The sequence below is a fragment of the Cynocephalus volans genome, chromosome 12 (assembly GCF_027409185.1).
Source record: "Cynocephalus volans isolate mCynVol1 chromosome 12, mCynVol1.pri, whole genome shotgun sequence".
NCBI classification, from domain to species: domain Eukaryota; kingdom Metazoa; phylum Chordata; class Mammalia; order Dermoptera; family Cynocephalidae; genus Cynocephalus; species Cynocephalus volans.
In genome coordinates, this window is record NC_084471.1 from 55,833,702 (window position 1) to 55,853,014 (window position 19,313).

At 41.9% G+C, this 19,313-nt stretch overlaps 1 protein-coding gene across 3 annotated transcripts in view; it reads right to left on the minus strand.

Annotated features, from left to right (window-relative positions):
- The window catches only part of TBC1D30 (TBC1 domain family member 30), a 72,913-nt gene that overhangs the window by 24,428 nt on the left and 29,172 nt on the right, over positions 1-19,313 (minus strand). For 2 of the 3 annotated variants that reach the window (XM_063075804.1, XM_063075803.1), the window contains exons 1-5: positions 12,809-12,977; positions 9,644-9,705; positions 9,022-9,087; positions 7,064-7,189; positions 5,159-5,344 (exon numbers count right to left, since the gene is read on the minus strand). In XM_063075804.1, coding sequence (XP_062931874.1) covers positions 5,159-5,344; positions 7,064-7,189; positions 9,022-9,087; positions 9,644-9,705; positions 12,809-12,977 — 609 coding nt within the window. Of the gene's footprint in view, positions 1-5,158; positions 5,345-7,063; positions 7,190-9,021; positions 9,088-9,643; positions 9,706-12,808; positions 12,978-19,313 lie in introns of those variants that run through there. The other variant, XM_063075802.1, reaches the window with a different exon arrangement.

Consider the following 19,313-nt stretch of genomic DNA (forward strand, 5'->3'; position numbering starts at 1 on the left):
TTTCAAGGCTCACTTACACCCTGGGTAAGGAGCATGCAGCATAATTACCTAAAGTAACTCACCTAAAGTCTGCCACTATCTGAATTTCTAGATGGGCTTCTACACCTAAGTTCACCCTGTAAGTAGATGTGTTTACACAACCCTGAGCCTCACTCTGAGAAATGACAAAGGGGCCGACCCCGTGGCGCACTCGGGAGAGTGCGGCGCTGGGAGCCCAGCAGTGCTCCCGCCGCGGGTTCGGATCCTATATAAGGATGGCTGGTGCACTCACTGGCTGAGCGCCATACGCCGGTCACAAAAAGACAAAAAAAAAAAAAAAAGAAATGACAAAGCACAAGCTTCAGCAGCAGCAGCCAGCAGGAGCCTGTTTTGGCTCCTTGGTGTCAGCCCAGTTTTACAACCTCAGTATGAAAACCAAGAGCTGGCCTGTCATTAATCACCTACTGAAGCAGGTCTCAAGATTCACTTACCATCAACCTGGGTCATTAGATCAACAGATATTGGCTTTTCTTTTTTTTTGGCAGCTAGCAAGATGTTGGCTTTTTGTCTTCTTTCCTCTCCTGGGAGAATGCAACTAGGTTTTGTTTGAACAAATGGTACTTTTTATAATCTGTATTTCTCTTACAAGATTGTCATACAACTTTTTCAAATTACTACTTTCATTCTGATTTTTCTGATTATATTACCTTTTCTAAAATGTCAAGAACCACTAGAACAACCCAGCAAAACACACTTGAGTTCTGTACATCAGTCTCTGGTCCCTTCCCTGTCAGCTTGCATGCCCCACTCTTTAAAAGACCAGCTCATTCCCCAAATCACCAGAAAAACAAAACTAAGAACAAAATCTTAGCTGGCTGTATATACACAGTTGGCTCTATGTTGGTGAAGCAGCTATCTCACATTTTGATTTTCAGGATACTGCAAAACTCTGTTCCCAAAAAAAATATCTCCCAGCCCTGCCAAGGGGCTGTGTTTCCCTCATCCATGGCTTATAATTTCTACTGTTAGGGTCATAGTTTTGAATGAATCCATAAGGGCAGAGGCATGCTCTGGGGAAGCCCTTTGGAGGCCTCTGTTACAGGGATGGGCACATCCAGATATTGGGATGGACTTTACCAAGTAAATGTCTCAACACCTTGGAAATAGGAGCTCAGCAACAAGGAAAGGAGGATATTCATCTACATGGAGGGAGGGGATCCTGGGTGAGGACAGCTAAGGGAAGAGCTGATTTCCATCAGGGTAGTGCACCCTGGTGAGGACCTAGCACTCCATGATCAGAAGAGAGAGTTACAGGATCACAAGGGCAAATTTAAAGGCAACAGGCTGTGTAATATTGTGCTTTTCATCTAAGAATAAGATACATAATACCGAAGAGACTTCCGTTCAAGATGGAGGAATAGACAGTCCCCAGCGTCACTCTCTCTGACAAATCAACCAATTCACAACTATTAAAAAGCAATGACAGCCTAGCTGGGGCCACTAGAGCTCAGGGGAAGAGGAGGAGAGACCTACGAAGTTCATGAAGGCAGGAGAAGCCACGATGAGAGAAAGAAAGGATTGCTCACACCACTTCAAGCCCAGCTGCTTTACGGCTGGAGCTGGTGAGCACACAGAGCAAGACTTGCAAAAGCCACAGCTGTGCCCTTCATATGAAGTTGCTTGGATATTGCAGGGGAGAAGAGGGCCTTGGTGGCTGCCAGGCCAGCAAGACCACTAACAGGGTTCCTGTGGACACACATAGGAGCAAGGAGCCACAACAACTGAAAAAAGGAGCCACTCAGAGGCCGGTGAGTCACTGCAAGGGACCAGTGCATGGCCCATCCTACGGGAAGTGTTTGGAGTGTGGATGGTGGGGGAGATGGGCCACTGAGGAAACACTGGGGCACAGCATGAACAGCTGATTTGCCCTCCAATCAGCAAAGTGGAGACGGGTCAGGAATATAGAACTGCAGGGGGTGCAGTTTGCTGAAAAGACTCAGGCCCAGACGAGTTTCCACATAACACAGGTGTACTGGACCTCACAAGACCCAGAAGTGCTTATACAGGCTCAATAATTAAAACCTGAGCTGCACAAAAAGCCTTCCCCAGAGAATCAGCAGCAAAGCAGTAATTTAGCTCAACCACCGGGCTCAAGGGCTAGTTCTCTTAGAAAGCTCCTCCCATTTTAGAAGTAAGCAAAAGACAACCAATTAGTTCCAGTGCAGAGTTTAAGTGGCGAGAATGGTAAATAATCCAACACAGAACTGAAAGAAAAACCAAAATACCCACAGAACAGAGACAAACTTTGATGTTAACCAGTAAAGGTCTAACACCACCAAAGAACACAAATAACACCTAGAAGGACCGGAAACCCCCTGGGCTCCCAAGTTGGGGGAGTGGGAAGGGCCATGGACCTCAGCCACGCCCACCCCAACAAGCACACCCAGCCCAGCAATGACCACCAGGCTGCCACCAGAAGCATGCAGGCTTCCAAGCTGGGGCGGTGGGGGTCCAAGGGCCTCAGCTACACCCCCCTGACATCCACAACCAGCCCAGCAACAACCACTAAGCCACCGCAGGAAGCGCCCCGGTCTCCCAAGCTGAGGCGTTGGTTGGGGGCAAAGGGTCTCAGCCATGCCCCCCTGACATCTGCATCCAGCCCAGCAATGTCCAAGTTCTCGCTGGAAGCCCTCTGATCTCCCTTCCCAGAATGAGGGGGATGCCACAGGCCTTGACCACGCTCCCACTCCTTCCTCCTCCTCCCACCCTATTACCCTCTTTCTTTCCTTCTCCCCCTACCCCCCAACTGCTCTGCAACAATATCTTAGAATATAAAAAAAATAATATTAATAAATTTTTAAAAAATAAAAAATGTTAAAAAAATTTTTTTAAGGATACATAGTACTGAGAAAGATACTTAACATTTTTAAGAAATTATGATCCCTCAAAACTACCTGAAAATGAGAAAAATAAAAAATATTTCACCAATTATCATAGTAATTATTGTGACAATGAAATTCTCTGTCTAAAGGAATCTCAAAGTCTGACATGAAGACATAAGAGTCACCCACTGCTGTACTTCAAAAGCCAAATCTTAGATCCTATAAAAAAAGATTAGCATGAATAATGGTAGAGCTTTGAATTTTTAACAAATGGTTTAAAATAAAAAGTTACTAAGAAAAAAACAGTAAGTGCTGGAAAGCAGGAAAAATAGTTCACCAATATCTAATAAACTACGTATTTCCCTAGTAATTACAAACTGCAGAGGCCAAAACGGCTGCTGGAAAAACACTGACACCCAATATTTTCCTCAGCATTAGAATGTTTCTTCATGAACCCAACCTTCCTCTGCCTATTAAATGTCTAACCACAAATCTACACCTTCCTATATGAAGATGATGCCATCTTCTTGCACAGGGCTCATTTTCTCAGAGGCAGAAACATAAACATTCAGTTTCTCCACTTTATCTAATCCATCTTTTCACGTGAATTTTTAATTTTCTAAGTATCATTGAGCCCTTTCATGATTTAATTGGCATGTAATCCCCTTTCCCAAATTTCTCCATCTCACCTCCTAACCTGAATCACTTATCCCAACTTTTCAACAGAATAGTTCCCATTTTATAGTTACACGAATTATATCGGGAAAAAAAAATACTGACTAGAGCTGATAGACGGAGTACACAGAATTGCTTAATAAAAAATGTGTTAAAGTCATATATATGATGTGTCACTGCCTTCCCACTCCCCCTGCCCCCACCAACATGATGAACAAGTAGCTTCAAAGCTGTTTCCTAAAATACATGACCGGAAAAAGTGACATGGTAAATACAGGCGTCAATCACGTCAGGCTGGATTTATAATTAAGTCCACCATAATGTGTATAAAACCAGAAGGAACATTTGTTTATTTTTCCATGTCACATTAGTCAGTGATTGAGAATGTCACTAAGGTACTCGCCATAGTCAAACACAGAGAAGGGAGGGCTCTTGAATACAAAGACTAAGCATCTATCTCCCACATCACAAAGCCCTGTAATCAACAGCAGTTTAAAGGTCCAGGTACAAATTAGCAACCCCACATTGCCCTAAGCAAATAAGGAGGGGGCCATCCTCCACATATGAAACGCTTTTCTGGTGACTAACTATCATTCAAACCTATAAGCTTACATTGCTAGTGTTCTATCTCAAACTGTTTTCAGAATTTTTTTTTTTAACTAATAAAGGTCCTGCCTAGGCACCAAAGATTAAAAGATGGTAACATAATTCACTTCTATAACTTGTCTCCATGAAAACACCTTCCATGGACACTCTCAGCCCACCTCCTCCATACCTTGCTCCAAATATGAAAGACTAAAGCAACCTAATAAAACAACCCAACCAGAATTACAAATATCCAGTGTGGGGGGCAGTTTGTAATATGATCCCTGGTGATCCCCACCTTCTGGTAGTCACACCCTTGTAGAAGCCCTTCCCTTCGAATATGAGCTCAACAGAATATGGAAAAATGATGAGATGTCACTACTGATATTCAACTTAAAATCTGTAATTTAAACTTTTCTGCATTGCTCCCTTCTCTTTCACTCTCTTGCTCACTCTGAGGGATGCCAGCAACCAGGCTGTGAAAGGGAGGGCCCACATAGCAAGGAACTAAGAGAGGCCTCCAGCCAATAGCCAGCAAGGAACTGAGGCCCTCAGTCCAACAGCCTGGGAGGAGTCAAATCTTGCCAACAACCACATGAACAAACTGAAGCAAATGCTCCTCCCAACTGAGCCTTCAGATGAGACCACAACCCCAGCCAATAGTTTGAATGCCACAGTGATGTGACCTTAAGCCAGCTAAGCTGCACCCAGATTTCTCACTCAAACTGTGTGGGAATACATGTTCACTGTTCATGCAGCTAATTTGTTACATAGCAATAGATAATTAACACAATTAATATTTAACTTGCTTTAAAAATATGTCTTATAAGCAAGACTAAAAACATAATCATGCTCCTCACAGTTGGCAGCCACATGAGTCTGTCACTTGACATGGCTTTAAACTGGAGGAAACAGGTAATTACAAAGGTGCAGCAAGTACTTTGGAAAGGGGTGGAGCATCTGGGAAGAGAAATTATAGTTCCAATATTTTACTGCCAGAAGAATTTCGGTTGCCTTTGTCGGAGCCTAATACTCACTTTCAGGGCATCCCCTTCATTGCCTTCCATCACTTCCAGAATTAGCGCAGCCAGGATGTTAAAGCCTTGGCAGTACCCAACATTTTTGTTCCATCGGGCATAGGCCAGCAGCACCCGCTTCAGCACAACCCTGTCCTGCTCAGCCTCCTGGCCACAGTAAGAGCTACAGCCTGTGCGGTGAAGATCCTACAATGGAAGGGAAACAATACATTTTTTTAAAAAAACTCCTAATGCTTCCTCCAAAAGAAAAAAAAAATACCTTTAGTTATTTCTTTGCCTCATTAAATACAGTCAAATTATCAACATAGATTTTAGTTTTTAAAAATGTATATGCAACTAATATACACAGGCCAAAACATTTTTTTTAAGTTTTCTTTTTCCTAATGTTTTCTACTATGCTATCTAAAGAGAGATTTGCAGGGGAGAATTTCAGTCAGGCAAATTTTCCACTTATAGTGTTTCAAGAATGGACACAAAAAGTGACTCAGAATTAGTTACTGTACTCAACATGAAAATGTTCCTAGGCCAGATATAGCTGATAACTTTTGTTATAATGGAACATAAGTTACATTATAATTTCATATAGATTGAGTTTATTTTAATAATATGCCTCAGCTAAAACAATAGTCATTTCAACACATGAATGATAGATGCTAACATTCTTCCTTTATACAAAAAAAAGTACAATATTTAGCTACCAAAACTCTAAATACTACTAAAGAGTAAAATCAAAATAGTGAAAAATACAATCTGTAGTGTAGACAGAAAGATCATTCTTTCCAAGACAGAAAAATCATTTTATCCAAATTGTTTTATAAATGTGTGTAAGACAGACAGAAACATATGTTACATTTTAATGTTTAATAAGGGCAGTATCTATCTACAGTTCTATCTAGTATCTGACTACAGTTTTTAGGAGCTGAAGTCATTATACTGACATAGCCTTCACTTCAATAAGAAAATCAATAATCTTAAGAACATTATTGTTCTAAAATGGGGATTGCCTTAATTCTTAATTCTGAAATTCCTAATAAACAGCTGAAATGTGAAATGCAAAGGCTTTTTAGTACACAATGTAAAATTCCATAATTTTTTTTTACCATTTGTCTGAAATAGACCAAGTTAGATCAGGAAGTAGCTCATTTTAGTCAGTACTCCTCCTGAAAAAAGTATCTTAAAAATATGCCAAAACATTAACCGTCTTGTGATGGCCAAAATTTGGATGAAATAACTTTCCCTTTAAAACTCCAGCTTAGTATCACACTGTAATATACTCATATAAAATCAAACACCATGTGCTAGAGCCTTATGTAAGAGGATAATTCTGAGATTAAATAGAATCAGCATCCTTGGCTTTCAGCACCAGGCTCTAATCAACTGTAATAATCCAGGTTGGCAAACCGCAGCTGCCTCCACAGCTGGCTTGAACCCTTAACCATCTGGTTTAAAGTGGACTCACCAGTGAACCTATCTTCATAAACTGACAGGAAAACTATCAAAGATCCTAATAAGAGCCAAATGATTCTAATATGAAATATACTAAACTTTAAATTTCTCAATCAGTGACTTTTATGTAAAAACCCAGTTGTCAGCACTGACCCATGCTAAATTAAAATAAACAAATAAATACATTTCAATCTCCTATCATGTGAGGAAGATAAATAAATGAAATATGAAAGGAAGCTCATTCACAAACTTTCTCTTCTTACTGGCACCATTTAGATTTATGAAGACAAGGCATAGTCAAGGTTCTCCATGAAAAAGCTGCTAATTAATGAAATGAGACAGAAAACATAGATTTTCAGACCATAAGGTAGAGATCACTTTATCCTCTGTCCAGGAAACATCTGACTCTCTGAGTCTTTCTTCTGTATTAGGACAACAGGCCAAGCTCAGGGTCATTACCTTGACTATCTGAATTCCCATCGAGTCATCATCAGGATTACTCCTTTCATTGAAAGTGAAGCGCATGGTTTTATCCCAGTCGATGGCTATACTGTGCAAATAATGATCTGCCAAGGTCAACCAAACCTAAAATATTGCATAAGAAGAATGCTGAAGTAGAATATATAATTTCAACTTTGTTAGAAAATAGTTAGTGTACCCAACACGAAAATGTGAAGTGTTCCTAGGGCAGATATAGCTGATGAGTAAAAATCTTCATGAGCCTCATTGAAATTTTTGCTGTACTAGATTGCACCATTTAGGGCCTTTCATTTGCTCTTTCCATAAATATTGTTTGAGTTCCTACTATGTGCCAAGCAACAATCAGGTCTTAGGGATACAATTAAGAAAACAAACCAAAATTTTTTTTCAATTTTTATTTCAGTTCATTGAATTAGCTGTACAATCTTATAAGCTTGTTTTACTTGGCTCTGAATTGCTCTCTATGTATGGGCAAGAGCCACTTGGTAACTCACGGCAAATGGGCCACTGTTCACCATGGAGTGGCCTCTGCCTTTAAATCATCCCTCTCTCTCACACACCCATACAACTGAAAGATGGTCTCCCATAATGAATAAAGAGAGTCACTGGATAGTTTTACTCCTTTGATTATCTTATCCAGAAAATCTGTTTTTGGAAAATGTATTTCATAATGCCATTTTAATATATATTTTGAGGAACCCTCAATGTTCAAATTCTAGAAGTGTTAGGACTAGGTTTATAAATTAATATCCTAAGAGCACATTTCAAGTTTTGGTATTTGAACATAACTTAGCAGGAATAACATTGGTTAATATCTCCAGCCACACTTCTCTCCTAAGCATCAGAATCATATATACACATGCCTACTCTATACCTTCAACTTAGATATCTAATAGGCAACTCAACCTTCACAGATCCAAAACCAACCATCTAATCTACCACCACCCCAACTATACATATGTACATACATACGAGTACACACAAACATACATACCTGCTCCTCCCATCTGAGTAAACAGTAACTCTACCCTTCCAGTCACTCAGGTCAAAATCTTGATTTCGTCATTGATATCAATCCAATATTCCATTCAATGGGAATTCGTGTCAGCTCAGCCTTTGAAATATATCTATAAATATACCCCTTCTCTCCATCTCCACTACCACACCCTGATGTATTTCTTGCCTGAATTATTGCAAGTCCCCTACTGGTCTCTCTGCTTCTGCCCCTATCTCTCACATCCTCAAATCAGTAGCCAGATTAATCCATTTGAAATGTCAGATCCTGCCACTCCCCTGCTCAAAACTTCCCAATGCTTCCCATCTCACACTGAGCAAAAGCCTACAAGGACCTACATGATCTGCCACCTCATAACCTACCACATCACCTCTATGGCCCTCTCTCCTGTTGCTTCATCCTTTGCACACAGTGCTCCCCTGGCCTCTTGCTTTTGCTTAAATATTCCAGAGATGCACCAGCCTGAGAGCATCTACACTGGCTGTTCCCTCTGTCTGGAATGTCCTCCCCCACGTAGCTGCCTAGCTGATTTCTCACCTCCTTCAAGGTCCTACTCAAATGTCACCTTGCTATTTAAAACTCCACCGCTTTAACCCCATTCTCCCACACACTCCTCATTTCTTTCACTCTTTTATTTTCATCCATAGTACTTCACCATCTGACATACTTTATATTTTATTCATTGTAAGCTCCATGAGGACAAAAACTTTTGTTTTGTTTTGTTTTGTTTCCACTGCTGTATCCTTAGCACCTAGAACAGTACCTGGCACAGAATAGATAATCAATAAATACTTACTACATGGATGAATAATGAAGAGGTAGGTTTCAAATTACTAAAGCTAGAATATACTTTTTGACAGATGCTTTAAAGAAGAACAGAGTGATGGTCCTTTTATATTTTAACCCTATGAATCCTCCTTACCTTTCCCCTCCATTCCTTTGGTATTCCTGTTGATAGTCTGGCAACTGCCTTGAGTGCATCATACCACTAGGAACAAAGAAAACATAGTGGGGAAGTGGTAATATTAACTTACATAAGCACTTTTCAACCTTTTTTTTCCCCATCCTGACATCCATAGAGTATAATAAAATTTGTACAGCACACTGGAGTAAACAGTCAAAGCTTCTTTAAGCCAGAAGTGATTGGTTTGAGGCTATGACTGCCCCAAGCCCTACCCTTAGGCACCGTTAACACACCTGTGACCCATTTGCAATACACACATGATTGGAAGCTCCGGTTTAGAAACTAAAACATGTATTATGGCACCAGAATAATACACTTGTTTTTTAAAATTTTTTCACACTTGTGCTACTAGAAAGTGCACTATAGAAAGTGCAAAATTTTTTCATTGCAAGTATAAACCCATGCCACTTGTAGTTTCCAAAGTTATTTTGTCTGAAATTTAAAAAGAAAAAAAAAACAACCTGACTCATTTTTCATAAATATCAAAGTACATGATAATATCCCCACTTTGAGAATATATTGCAATGCACCCTGTGTTACCCCCAAATAAGAGTGTTTTCAAAACCAAAAATAAAGTTACCTGCTGAAAACCATTTTGACCTAAAGATGGCTCAAGAGTGAACTTCAACTTTGTATCAACTCCTAAAAGAAAAATACATACATAGCCGTTATTTATAGAAACTATATAGCAAGTTATATCAAAAATAAAAGTAAAAACTTAATTCCACTGAATTATCATAAAATTTTAAGACACATATTTTTACTAAATTTTAGTCAATTTTGTTAAAAGAAAAGTAAGTATATTAAGTATCAAAATAGGAAAATACCCTATGGCAATAGAATGGAGCTTATCATGTACGACGGTGCATTCCACAGCTGTCTGGAGTGGTGGCAAAACAAAAACAAAAAATGACACCACAAGAGTCACCCAGACCTCAACTCAACTTTGGTTCCTAGACTTGAACAAATTATTTGACCTGTCCCAGTAAATTCCTTTATCTTTAAAATGAGAATAACGTATATCTCAGGATTGTTGTGATAATTAACTGTAAATCACCTAGAATGGTGTAATTAATATTTGTAAAACTTAGGAAGAGAATTCTCTACTTACAGTTGGTTTTTCTAGGACACTTGTATAAACTAATACTATTCAGGAAACTAGTGGATTATCAAACACTATAAAATAATATCATTGCCCTCCCCCTTATGGAATGATTATAACAATTACATTTGGAAATTTTCATATTTTTAAATTCTGTCTTGATATACTTATTCACAGCAGAGAAAACAGTGTACAAGGGTACTTCAAAAAGCTCATGGAAAAATTCATGTTATCTTTAAATTCTATTTTTCTATAAACTTTTGAAGTTCTCTCTTATGTATTAAATTAGAGTCTACAAGTGAAAAATGAACTTAACTGTAATTCCAAGTAATCTACAACTTTAGATAAACTTCTTTGACGTGAATTTAAATGTATGGAATAGAAGTAAATAAGTGGAAAAACACGCAAAGATTATATGTTTAATATATATTGTGCTTTTTTTCAGAATGCCATATTACAATTATGTGCTGTTACTGAAGTGAAATTTCATGACAATTTTTATTCCCGCTTAAATTCTGTAAAATATAATCAAATCTGAAAATGCTATATATTCTTTTTCTACAATTTCAGAATCAGTGAAACATTTTGCCACTTTTTTAAAAAGACTTATCACTTGAGAATTCAAGGACCAAGAAATACCAAACATTTTCAATAACAATCAGTTTTACAAACTGCAAAGGTCAAATGATGACATTTTTGCTTCTAAGATGTTCAGTGCAAATTAGGCATATTGAAAACCTCTTTGCAACTTCCACTGCTTAGGAGCTGGTATGGATAGGAAAAATCTTCAGAATATATAACATAATAATAATAATAAAGAAGACTGGCCCTTTTAAAGACATACATATGGAGTCAAGAAGGTGTAAAGAGATGTGTCTGATTTGCCCAAGCCCATGACAGTATGGACATGCCCTTTCTCGGACCCTGAGGCGTGCTGTGAATACTTGAGGTAGTTCCTAGATTTCTAAAGTCAAGCTGTGGTAGAGAATCCCAAGCATCCAATCAATGCCCTGTATTTCTTTTCAAAGCTTCAGGGCCAAAATAATACTCTGCCCTGATAGATAGAATTTCCTTCTCCGAAGGAATATTAAGTACCCCACGTATTCTCATCTCTTAGAGATGGTTTAAATGAAGTCCTGCTCCAGGGCAGATCGGTGATACAATGGCCCCAAGTGTCTCCACGATGAAACAGACCTTGTTGTGAGGTTGCTGTCCAAACAAGGGGTGCTGAACGCAGGAGCATATAGTCGTTACACTTTATCAAAACAAAGACGAGGAGATTCGGTCCTGACTCATTCCTGCCACCCTAAAAGCCCCTGATTCCCTGCATGTATGTCCAAATATGCGCCTCAGACTTTTGCAGAGACTCTGCTGAGCATCAGGCCAATTGCCTTCCCGTGCTGAAACCCAGCTGGGGTTAGTTAGTCCAAATCACAACTATTTTCTCATGATCAAAAATGAGTCAGAGGACATAACTGTAATTGATCATTCGCCGCCTGCCTGCGAAGCTTCAAATCAGGTCGTTTTCACAACCTTTTCTTCTAACTGAATAAGGGAGGAGAGGAGGTTTATGTTTCATCTGATAATCACAGCTGTTCCGGATTCAGAAATAAAAACACTTTTAACGTGGAAGGAGATTTTTTTAACTAAAAAAAAAAAAAAGATAAAGAAAGGCGGTGAATAAATACTAGTCTCTGCAACTAGACGCTTCCTTGGGGAGAAAAACAAAGAAACCACGAGGGTGGGAAAGGCAGCGACGCGTTCCACCCTTTGGGACTTAGTGCCTCGGCCGGCCGATTCTCCCAAAGCTCCAAGATAGCAGGTCCCCAAAGGTGCTGGAAGGGGGGCGGAGGCTGGGAGGACGAACCCGCCTGCAGCCCAGCTGGTGCCACTTCAGGGACAGGTGCGTTGCGAGGACAGCCGGCTCCCTCTGCTGCCACCCCTTGCCAGAAACCTCCGTGTCCGGGACCGAGCTCTTAAAACCCCGGGGAGGGTGCCGGGTGGTGGAGCTGACGCGGAGCTATGCAGCCTGGAGGAGCAGCGATCGGTAAACACAGGCTGATGCCAGAACGGGCCTAGCCTAGCAGGGCAGGCGCGCTCCCGGACTAATCTATAGAAAGGATCTCCTGCCTGCTCCCCGCCCGGTCACACAAATTATGGGCTCCAGGCGAGCTGACCCAGGCACGCGACGCCGCGGCGACTCTCAGGATAACACAGCCGATTTTGCCTCGGCAGCCGCTGCCTTCCCCTCCGACCTCTAGTGTGGAACCTGTGCCTTTCTCCGCCCCACACACCTCTTTCGAGGTGTGGCTTCCTGCGAGCTCGGCGCACAATAGGTGGCGCGGCCTCTGATGGCCGGGGTGGCCGCCTGCACCTCCCTGTCATGCACAGAAGGCCGAGCGCACAGGCCGCGGGAGCAGCCCGTCCTCCGCTCCCCGGGAGGCCGCTGCCCCAAACCAGGCCCTAGTCCGTGCTCTGCCCTCCCAGGCCGAGCAAGCCCCGCCAGCGCCAAGCCATGGTGCGCGGCAGCGGGTGGCCCTGCCCGGCCTAGGCGGAGTCCCGCTGAGGCAGAGGCGCGAGCAGCGCGCGCTCGGGAGCGCCCGGCTACTTTGCAGAGCCGCATGTGCAGCCCCGGGTCCTCACCCGGCTCCAGGGTGCAGAGCAGCCGGGGCGCGGTCCGGGAGATGCAGCTGCGTTTCCTGAGCACATTGCTCAGGATGGTGCCCACGCCGCCGCCGCCGCCGCCGCCACCCTGCCGCTTCAGGCATCGGCCCCCGCGCCTCAGGGAGCCGGTCAGCTTGTCCTGCCGCATCCGAGAGCACGCCGGGCTCCGGCGCCGCCAACGTCCGCCTCGGTCCCCGCCGCCCCTCCGGAGTCGCCGCCTCGCGCGCGGGGCTCGGTGAGTCGGCGCCGGCGGGGGTCCCTAGGGAGCAGCCCGAGTGCGGCTGGCGCTCGGGGGCCGAGGGGACCTGCGGGGCGCCGCGGGAGCCGCCGAGCGCAGGGAGGCCAGTGGGCATCTGCAGTGCGGAGCCAGCACGGCTGAGGCAGGAGAAGGCTCGGGGCGGGGAGAGAGGGCGGGAGCGCCGCCTTCGTCTCCCTCACCCGCCCCCAATCCCGGCTTCGCTGCGCGCAGGCGGGGCGGCCCTAGCTCGGTGCACCCGGCCGGCTCCCCGCACCTGCGCCCCGGGGCCGCGGAGCCTGGGAGCCCGGCAGCCGGCGGGTGAGCAGCGGCAGAGATCTCCGCCCTTCTCCCAAGATCTGGGAGGGGCTGGAGGGGACACCGAAGGGAGCAAGCCTCAGGTGCACAGCACCAGCGAAATGCAAGTGCCCTCCTCAGCCGAGAAGCCTCGGAAGGGACCGGCAGCCGAGCGCAGGGCGAATCTGGAGGCACAGCACAGAAGCTGGCACGTGCTGAAGCACAACCTTTATCCCAAATTGCTTTAAACTCTTTCCTGGCAGCTTGGAGAGGCGTGGAAAGCATGTTTTTTTGTTTGTTTTTTTAAAAGGTTGTTTCTCTTGGAAAAAAGAGCTCCAAGAAAAAAAGAGTTCTAGAGGGCTGGTGGCTGGTTAGCTCAGTCACTTAGAGCTCAGCCTTACAACACCAGCATCACGGGTTTGGGTCCCCGTACTGGCTAGCCACCAAATAAAGAAAAGAGTTCCCATTTTAAAGCAATTTTTTTAAAAAAAAGTGTTTCTTCATCTCTGCAGCCTACTTCAGTAGCTCTGAACTATTAGCCATCATTTACCATTCAAAAAAAAAAAAAAAGACCTTTTTCAACTAAGACATTCACCAGTGGAATATTTACCATAAAAATGAATGAGAAAGGAAAGGGTGTGGGGGGATATAATATTTGCATTTGCTAACTCAGAAAAAGAAACGCTAGATGGATAAACAAACTAATTTTTTTTTTAATTTATGGGGGAGGGAACCGTATGGAGGACACAGGAAAGGAAACCTGAGACTTCTCTAGATTTGCCTTATGGTTTTGACTCTGGAATAACATATTTTGTTAACAATAAAAAATAAAACCCTAGAAATTGAATGGAAACAAATGAACCTGACCAAATATCCCATTGATAGCATAAGAACACAGAACAAATAATTACCTTAAAGTTGATTCAGAACACAGTACTACGACTGTACATCAACAGTAGTATACATTCCAAGGGCAAATAGAACTGCAAAGAAATTTTAAGTTTCATTCACTAGTATTATTTTTAATAATACTGGGGGTTTTTTAAACTCATATACACTATAGGACAAAGCAAATAATTGTTCATGTCAAATGGAGCCAATATGTTTTCAGTGTAACAGAAACAAGTCTACCATCAAATAAATGAAGTTTTCTTTAAAACATTACATTAATATATTTAAATTGGAAATAATAGTATGAACTTTTATCATTTTTCTTTCCAAAAATACATATATCCACTGACTAGGTTTAGAAGTAAGGACAATTCAGCAGCAATGAACACCCCCAGCACCCAGGTTGTAGTCTCTAAAAAACATTTCCCACTAACAGGAACAAAGGCTCCTTTGAGAAGTGACTGATGTCAGGTCTGGGCCAGAGAAAATACAAGATGAGACTGGAATATCTTGATGAACTAGAAAGTAAGGAAGTGCTCCCAGACTCATGGGGTCATGTCAAAAGGGCACAAGAGCCACATAAATAGGCTCCTACTGGCCAAAGAGGAAACAAAATCTGAACATCAAAATAATGGTTGTTATTGGTTTTTAAAATATTGAATTTTTTGAAATGCTTGATATTGACAAAGACATTCTTAATAAGCCAAGAAAAGAAATCATTCCTATGACTCTGGCACACTTATTGTGTAATCAGTACATTCTGGGTTTTGTAAAGTGCCCCCCAGAATGTGAGGACAATGTCAGAAATGGTACGACTCTAAGAATTAACTGTGTAAGAATCTGTTAAAATGAGATTAGTCATCTGTGAAAGTAAACCAGGTTGATACAGGATATGAAAGCTATTCAGTTGTAGCTGCCTGACTGAGGTAAAGATGCTTTGAAATAGGCAGTATACTTTGAAAAAGGCACCACTTTAGAAGATGAAGTCATTGTTTCACCTGTCATGATCAACTGATGGGCTTAGATTTCCCAACCTTTGCACCAAGCTCAGGTACAGAAATCTGTCCATCGGCCTGATGCTTTTACAGTTTGGTACATATCCCTTATCCTTCAGCTTTCTCATAATTTTAATAAGATATCCATTGACTGTTCCAGCCTATCTCAGCTATGCTGGGAACAATAGAAAGAGGTCTGATGGGTGCCTTAGTCTGGCCAGTCTTTTAGAGGGCACAATATGCTCCTGTGGCTGAAGATGGTGGTGAACACCAAAATCAAAGGGAAAAAACTGGCAGGAGAGGGAAATTCCAGGGAACAAGCTGGTAACAGCATTCAGTCTTGCCTTCCAGAGCTCTCGTCTGCTCAAACCTTAGAGGGTTTTGTGTTCTATTTTAACAAGAGGCTATTCACACACAGTTTCCAGCACTGGGCTAGCCAAAAGGAAAAGCAATCAGCGCTGCTCTGTAACACTGTCTCTGAAGTGGAAAGGACATCCAGGTTCCGGGCTTTATGAAACATGCCACTCAGCTCCCTTTGGCTCTGATGCCATGCTCACCAAGCAAACTTTTGATTTGTCATCTGGCTTCTCACATAGACTCTGCCGCAGAGAAGAGAATGACCAGTTAACAGCATTCAATACCCCTGAGTTCACTTAACACTCAATGAGCTGAAAAAATCAAATTTCTGGACTATCAAAACTGAAGTCTAGAATGTAGACTGCCAACCCCCCCCCCGATGTATCACGCTGACAAAAAGACCTCTCTCTGAAATTCTTCTTTAGTTACAATACTTTTCTTACTAGTTGTGACAGAAGCTTGTTTCCTTGCAAAATGAATATTCAATATCACCTCCCTTAGATTTATTACCAGAAAAAACTGACTGTTTAAAACAAAAAGCTTCCTTGAAAACTTCCCATCTACCACTGCATAGAAACCAGAAAAAAAAAATTAAGAGTTTCTACTATTACGGCAATAAGTACCAAAGGAATTAAACAATATTATTTTGTTTACATTGGAGAAGAAAGCTTGGACTGCTAATTTTCATAGCAAACAGATAATTAAACAAGCACTAAAATACAATACTCTAAACGCAACCATGGCACAAGCCTTGTATTATATTTATTGTGTGACTCCTAGTTTCTTATTTCATGTCTGGAATATTGTTTTCCAAGAGCAAAAGATGTCATCTGAAGTGAACTTACAGAGGCAACAAGCCAGTATGGACTGAGGATCACATCAGCTGGGCCAATTTACCCTCACACCCTTTACTAATTGAGTGACCTTTACTAATCAAGTAACATCAGCGAATTCATGATTAGATAAACTGCTTCTTGGCACGGTCCAAAACAGTTATGATTTAAGTTGAATCTGGGGAAAAGAAGGCTCAATAAAAATTTCACATTGGATGAGACACTGATACTTGGATTGCTGAAGAAAATAAGGGCTTTGAGGAAATGCCCTGAATGTCCCAGACTCTAATACCTGTGGGACATCACAAGCTCCCAGTCTGAAACCAAGAATTATGGATCACTGGACATGCCCTGCATCTTCAGACTATGTGCTGAGAATGAGGCTCCCTTGAAAGCAAACTTTTCCTTTGATGGGAGAAGGGGGAAAAAAGAAGAAAAGGAAAGCCCAACATAGGGAATAAAAGCCATGTCCCAAGGCGCTTCTAGAAGGAAATCAACTCTGAGATTTCCTAATGCTGCTATTTTTGCTTAACAGTAAAATCATAAAATAAAAAGGGCCTACATGCTTATCTTCATGGACGGACTGAACAGAACTAGTGGGGACAATTAACAAGAGAAAAAGTCCCGGAAGCCTGCTGCAAGGAGAGGGAAAAACCACAGGGAGCCAGCCTGTTCTGGGGAAGTAGGCCTGGAACTCATCCCTGGAGCTGCAGAGTTCCCTGGCAGTTTTCATTAGCACACACGTCTCTGAGGGTCAGAAAAGTGCTTACCAGATCATCAGATCCAATGCTGTCTCCCACTGGGCAGGAAATGGGGACATCCTGCACTTGTGCTAATAAAAAGGGTGGGGTTCTGCTGGTCGCATAAAAGCCACTATTCCCCTCTCTCCTCTCCCCACAATTTGGGAAGGTCTGTGAACAACTCTTGAATAGTAAAAGTAACATCTGCTAAAAGGACAGTATCTGAGGCCAGTTCCATAAGAAGTTAACACTCTCCTCAAACCTACCTAAAAGTAGGGCCTCAATAAGTAGTTCCTCCAACTCACCGTCCAGGACGTGGAGCCCATACACTATGAGCTCATAGGGATGAGCGTCATAACCATTTTCCCTCATAAAAGAGACGGAGACAGAGCAGCAGGAAGAAACTTGGGGGAGGGAAAAACTGCAATTATCTGACACATCACATTACATACATGGGACTTTTTTTTTATATATATGATTTTCTCTTAGTCATAAAAACCATTTCTCTATTTAAACACAGGCATCCTTTAAGACAATCAGGTGCGGCTTTTATGTTTTGTTAATTCCAGAGAAAGGACTCTGTCAAGCAACAGAGAAGCTTTGAAATTCCAGCACCAAATCATACTCAGCATCATTCCTCCGTCCCAGTATTCCCTGTCTATGCCTTCTCAGGACTATTCCCTTTAATAAGATATTTTCAAAAACGAAACCACTCCCAACATTCCCCCTCAAACACACTCAAATATTTTGGATAAAGTATATTTAAAAATCAGTTATATTTACAAACCAGAAATTTCAAAGTTTAGAACTTGTCTCATATATAATAATTTAATTTACAGCTGGAGCAGAAATCCATTTCAGTGTCATACTGGAAATGTACTTAAATCCCTGTAGCCAGATCCCTGTAACCTCAGACACATAACTAACCAAAGATTTTAGCAATCATCATATTATTCTCCTTGGCTTGTTATTTTCTGTAAAGTATTCTCACCTCAAAATGACTGAAATTGATCCAATTGATTGAACTAGGTTTATGTTGGCCGTATAAAGACATCTTTATATTTCTTTTATTCATTTATTCATTCATGAAATCAACATTTACTGATCAGATGACATGAGAAAGGCATTGTGTTAAGACTTATGAGAAATAAAAGTATGAATTCAACACATTTTCTACTTTCACAGATCTTACAGTTTACCGAGTAGGTAGTGATAAGGACAGCGTGTAAAGTTCATTTAAAATCCTATGCGAATACTTGGAGAGATACCATCACCTCTACCACTTAAGCATCGTATGTTCCAGTGTTTTCCTAGAGCTTTATGTCATTGAGCTATTAGATTTCATTGGAAAACAGGCCAAAGTCAAAGCTCATTTGTGCTCCTCTTGTAAGTGCGGTATTCAGCTCTCTACTTCCACATGAGGAGTGGAACTGGCAGACTGAGACTCATCACTGTAGAGGATGAAATCATTGTCTCACCTGGTCATGATTAACTGTTTAGCTTAGATTCCCCAACCTTTTATACACCAAGCCATTCTGAGAGTCTTCTGACCCAGTTGAGGAATATGAAAGGAAAGGTTTCTCATATCTGTTGAGGCAAATTAGTTTGGCTTAGAAATACTATGTCCCTAGTCAGGAGAAATGTGATGCCTTTGAAAGTAATATGCTTAATTTTGATGCTGAGAAGAGAGAAGTATCAGGAAGAGGAGAGAGATTGGAATCAACAATATTGTTGACCTGGATATTATTCCTGGATGCCTTAGCTCTCCAAGCTGAGTGCTTTACGAAGAGACAATGCAGAATGTGTGGACTGATGAGGATTTAAATGTGCGAAGGCACATGGGCCACCACACCTGGTAAGACCTAGCAGGAGGCAATGCAGTGTGTCAGAAGAGTGCTGGCTACAGAAGACCAAGGTTAGAGTTCCAGTGCCAGTGCTTACCAGCTCTATGTCCTTGGGCAAGTTACTTAATGTCTGGGTTTCAGTTTCCTCATTTTCAGAATGAACAATACTTATTTGAGTTACTGTGAGAATTAAATGACATAATAAAAGTCAAGTCCAGCCCAGTACAGGGCACAAAGCAGGCACTCAATACATTTATTCCCAGGTGTCCTTCTTGTATTAGTGTCGGTTGTT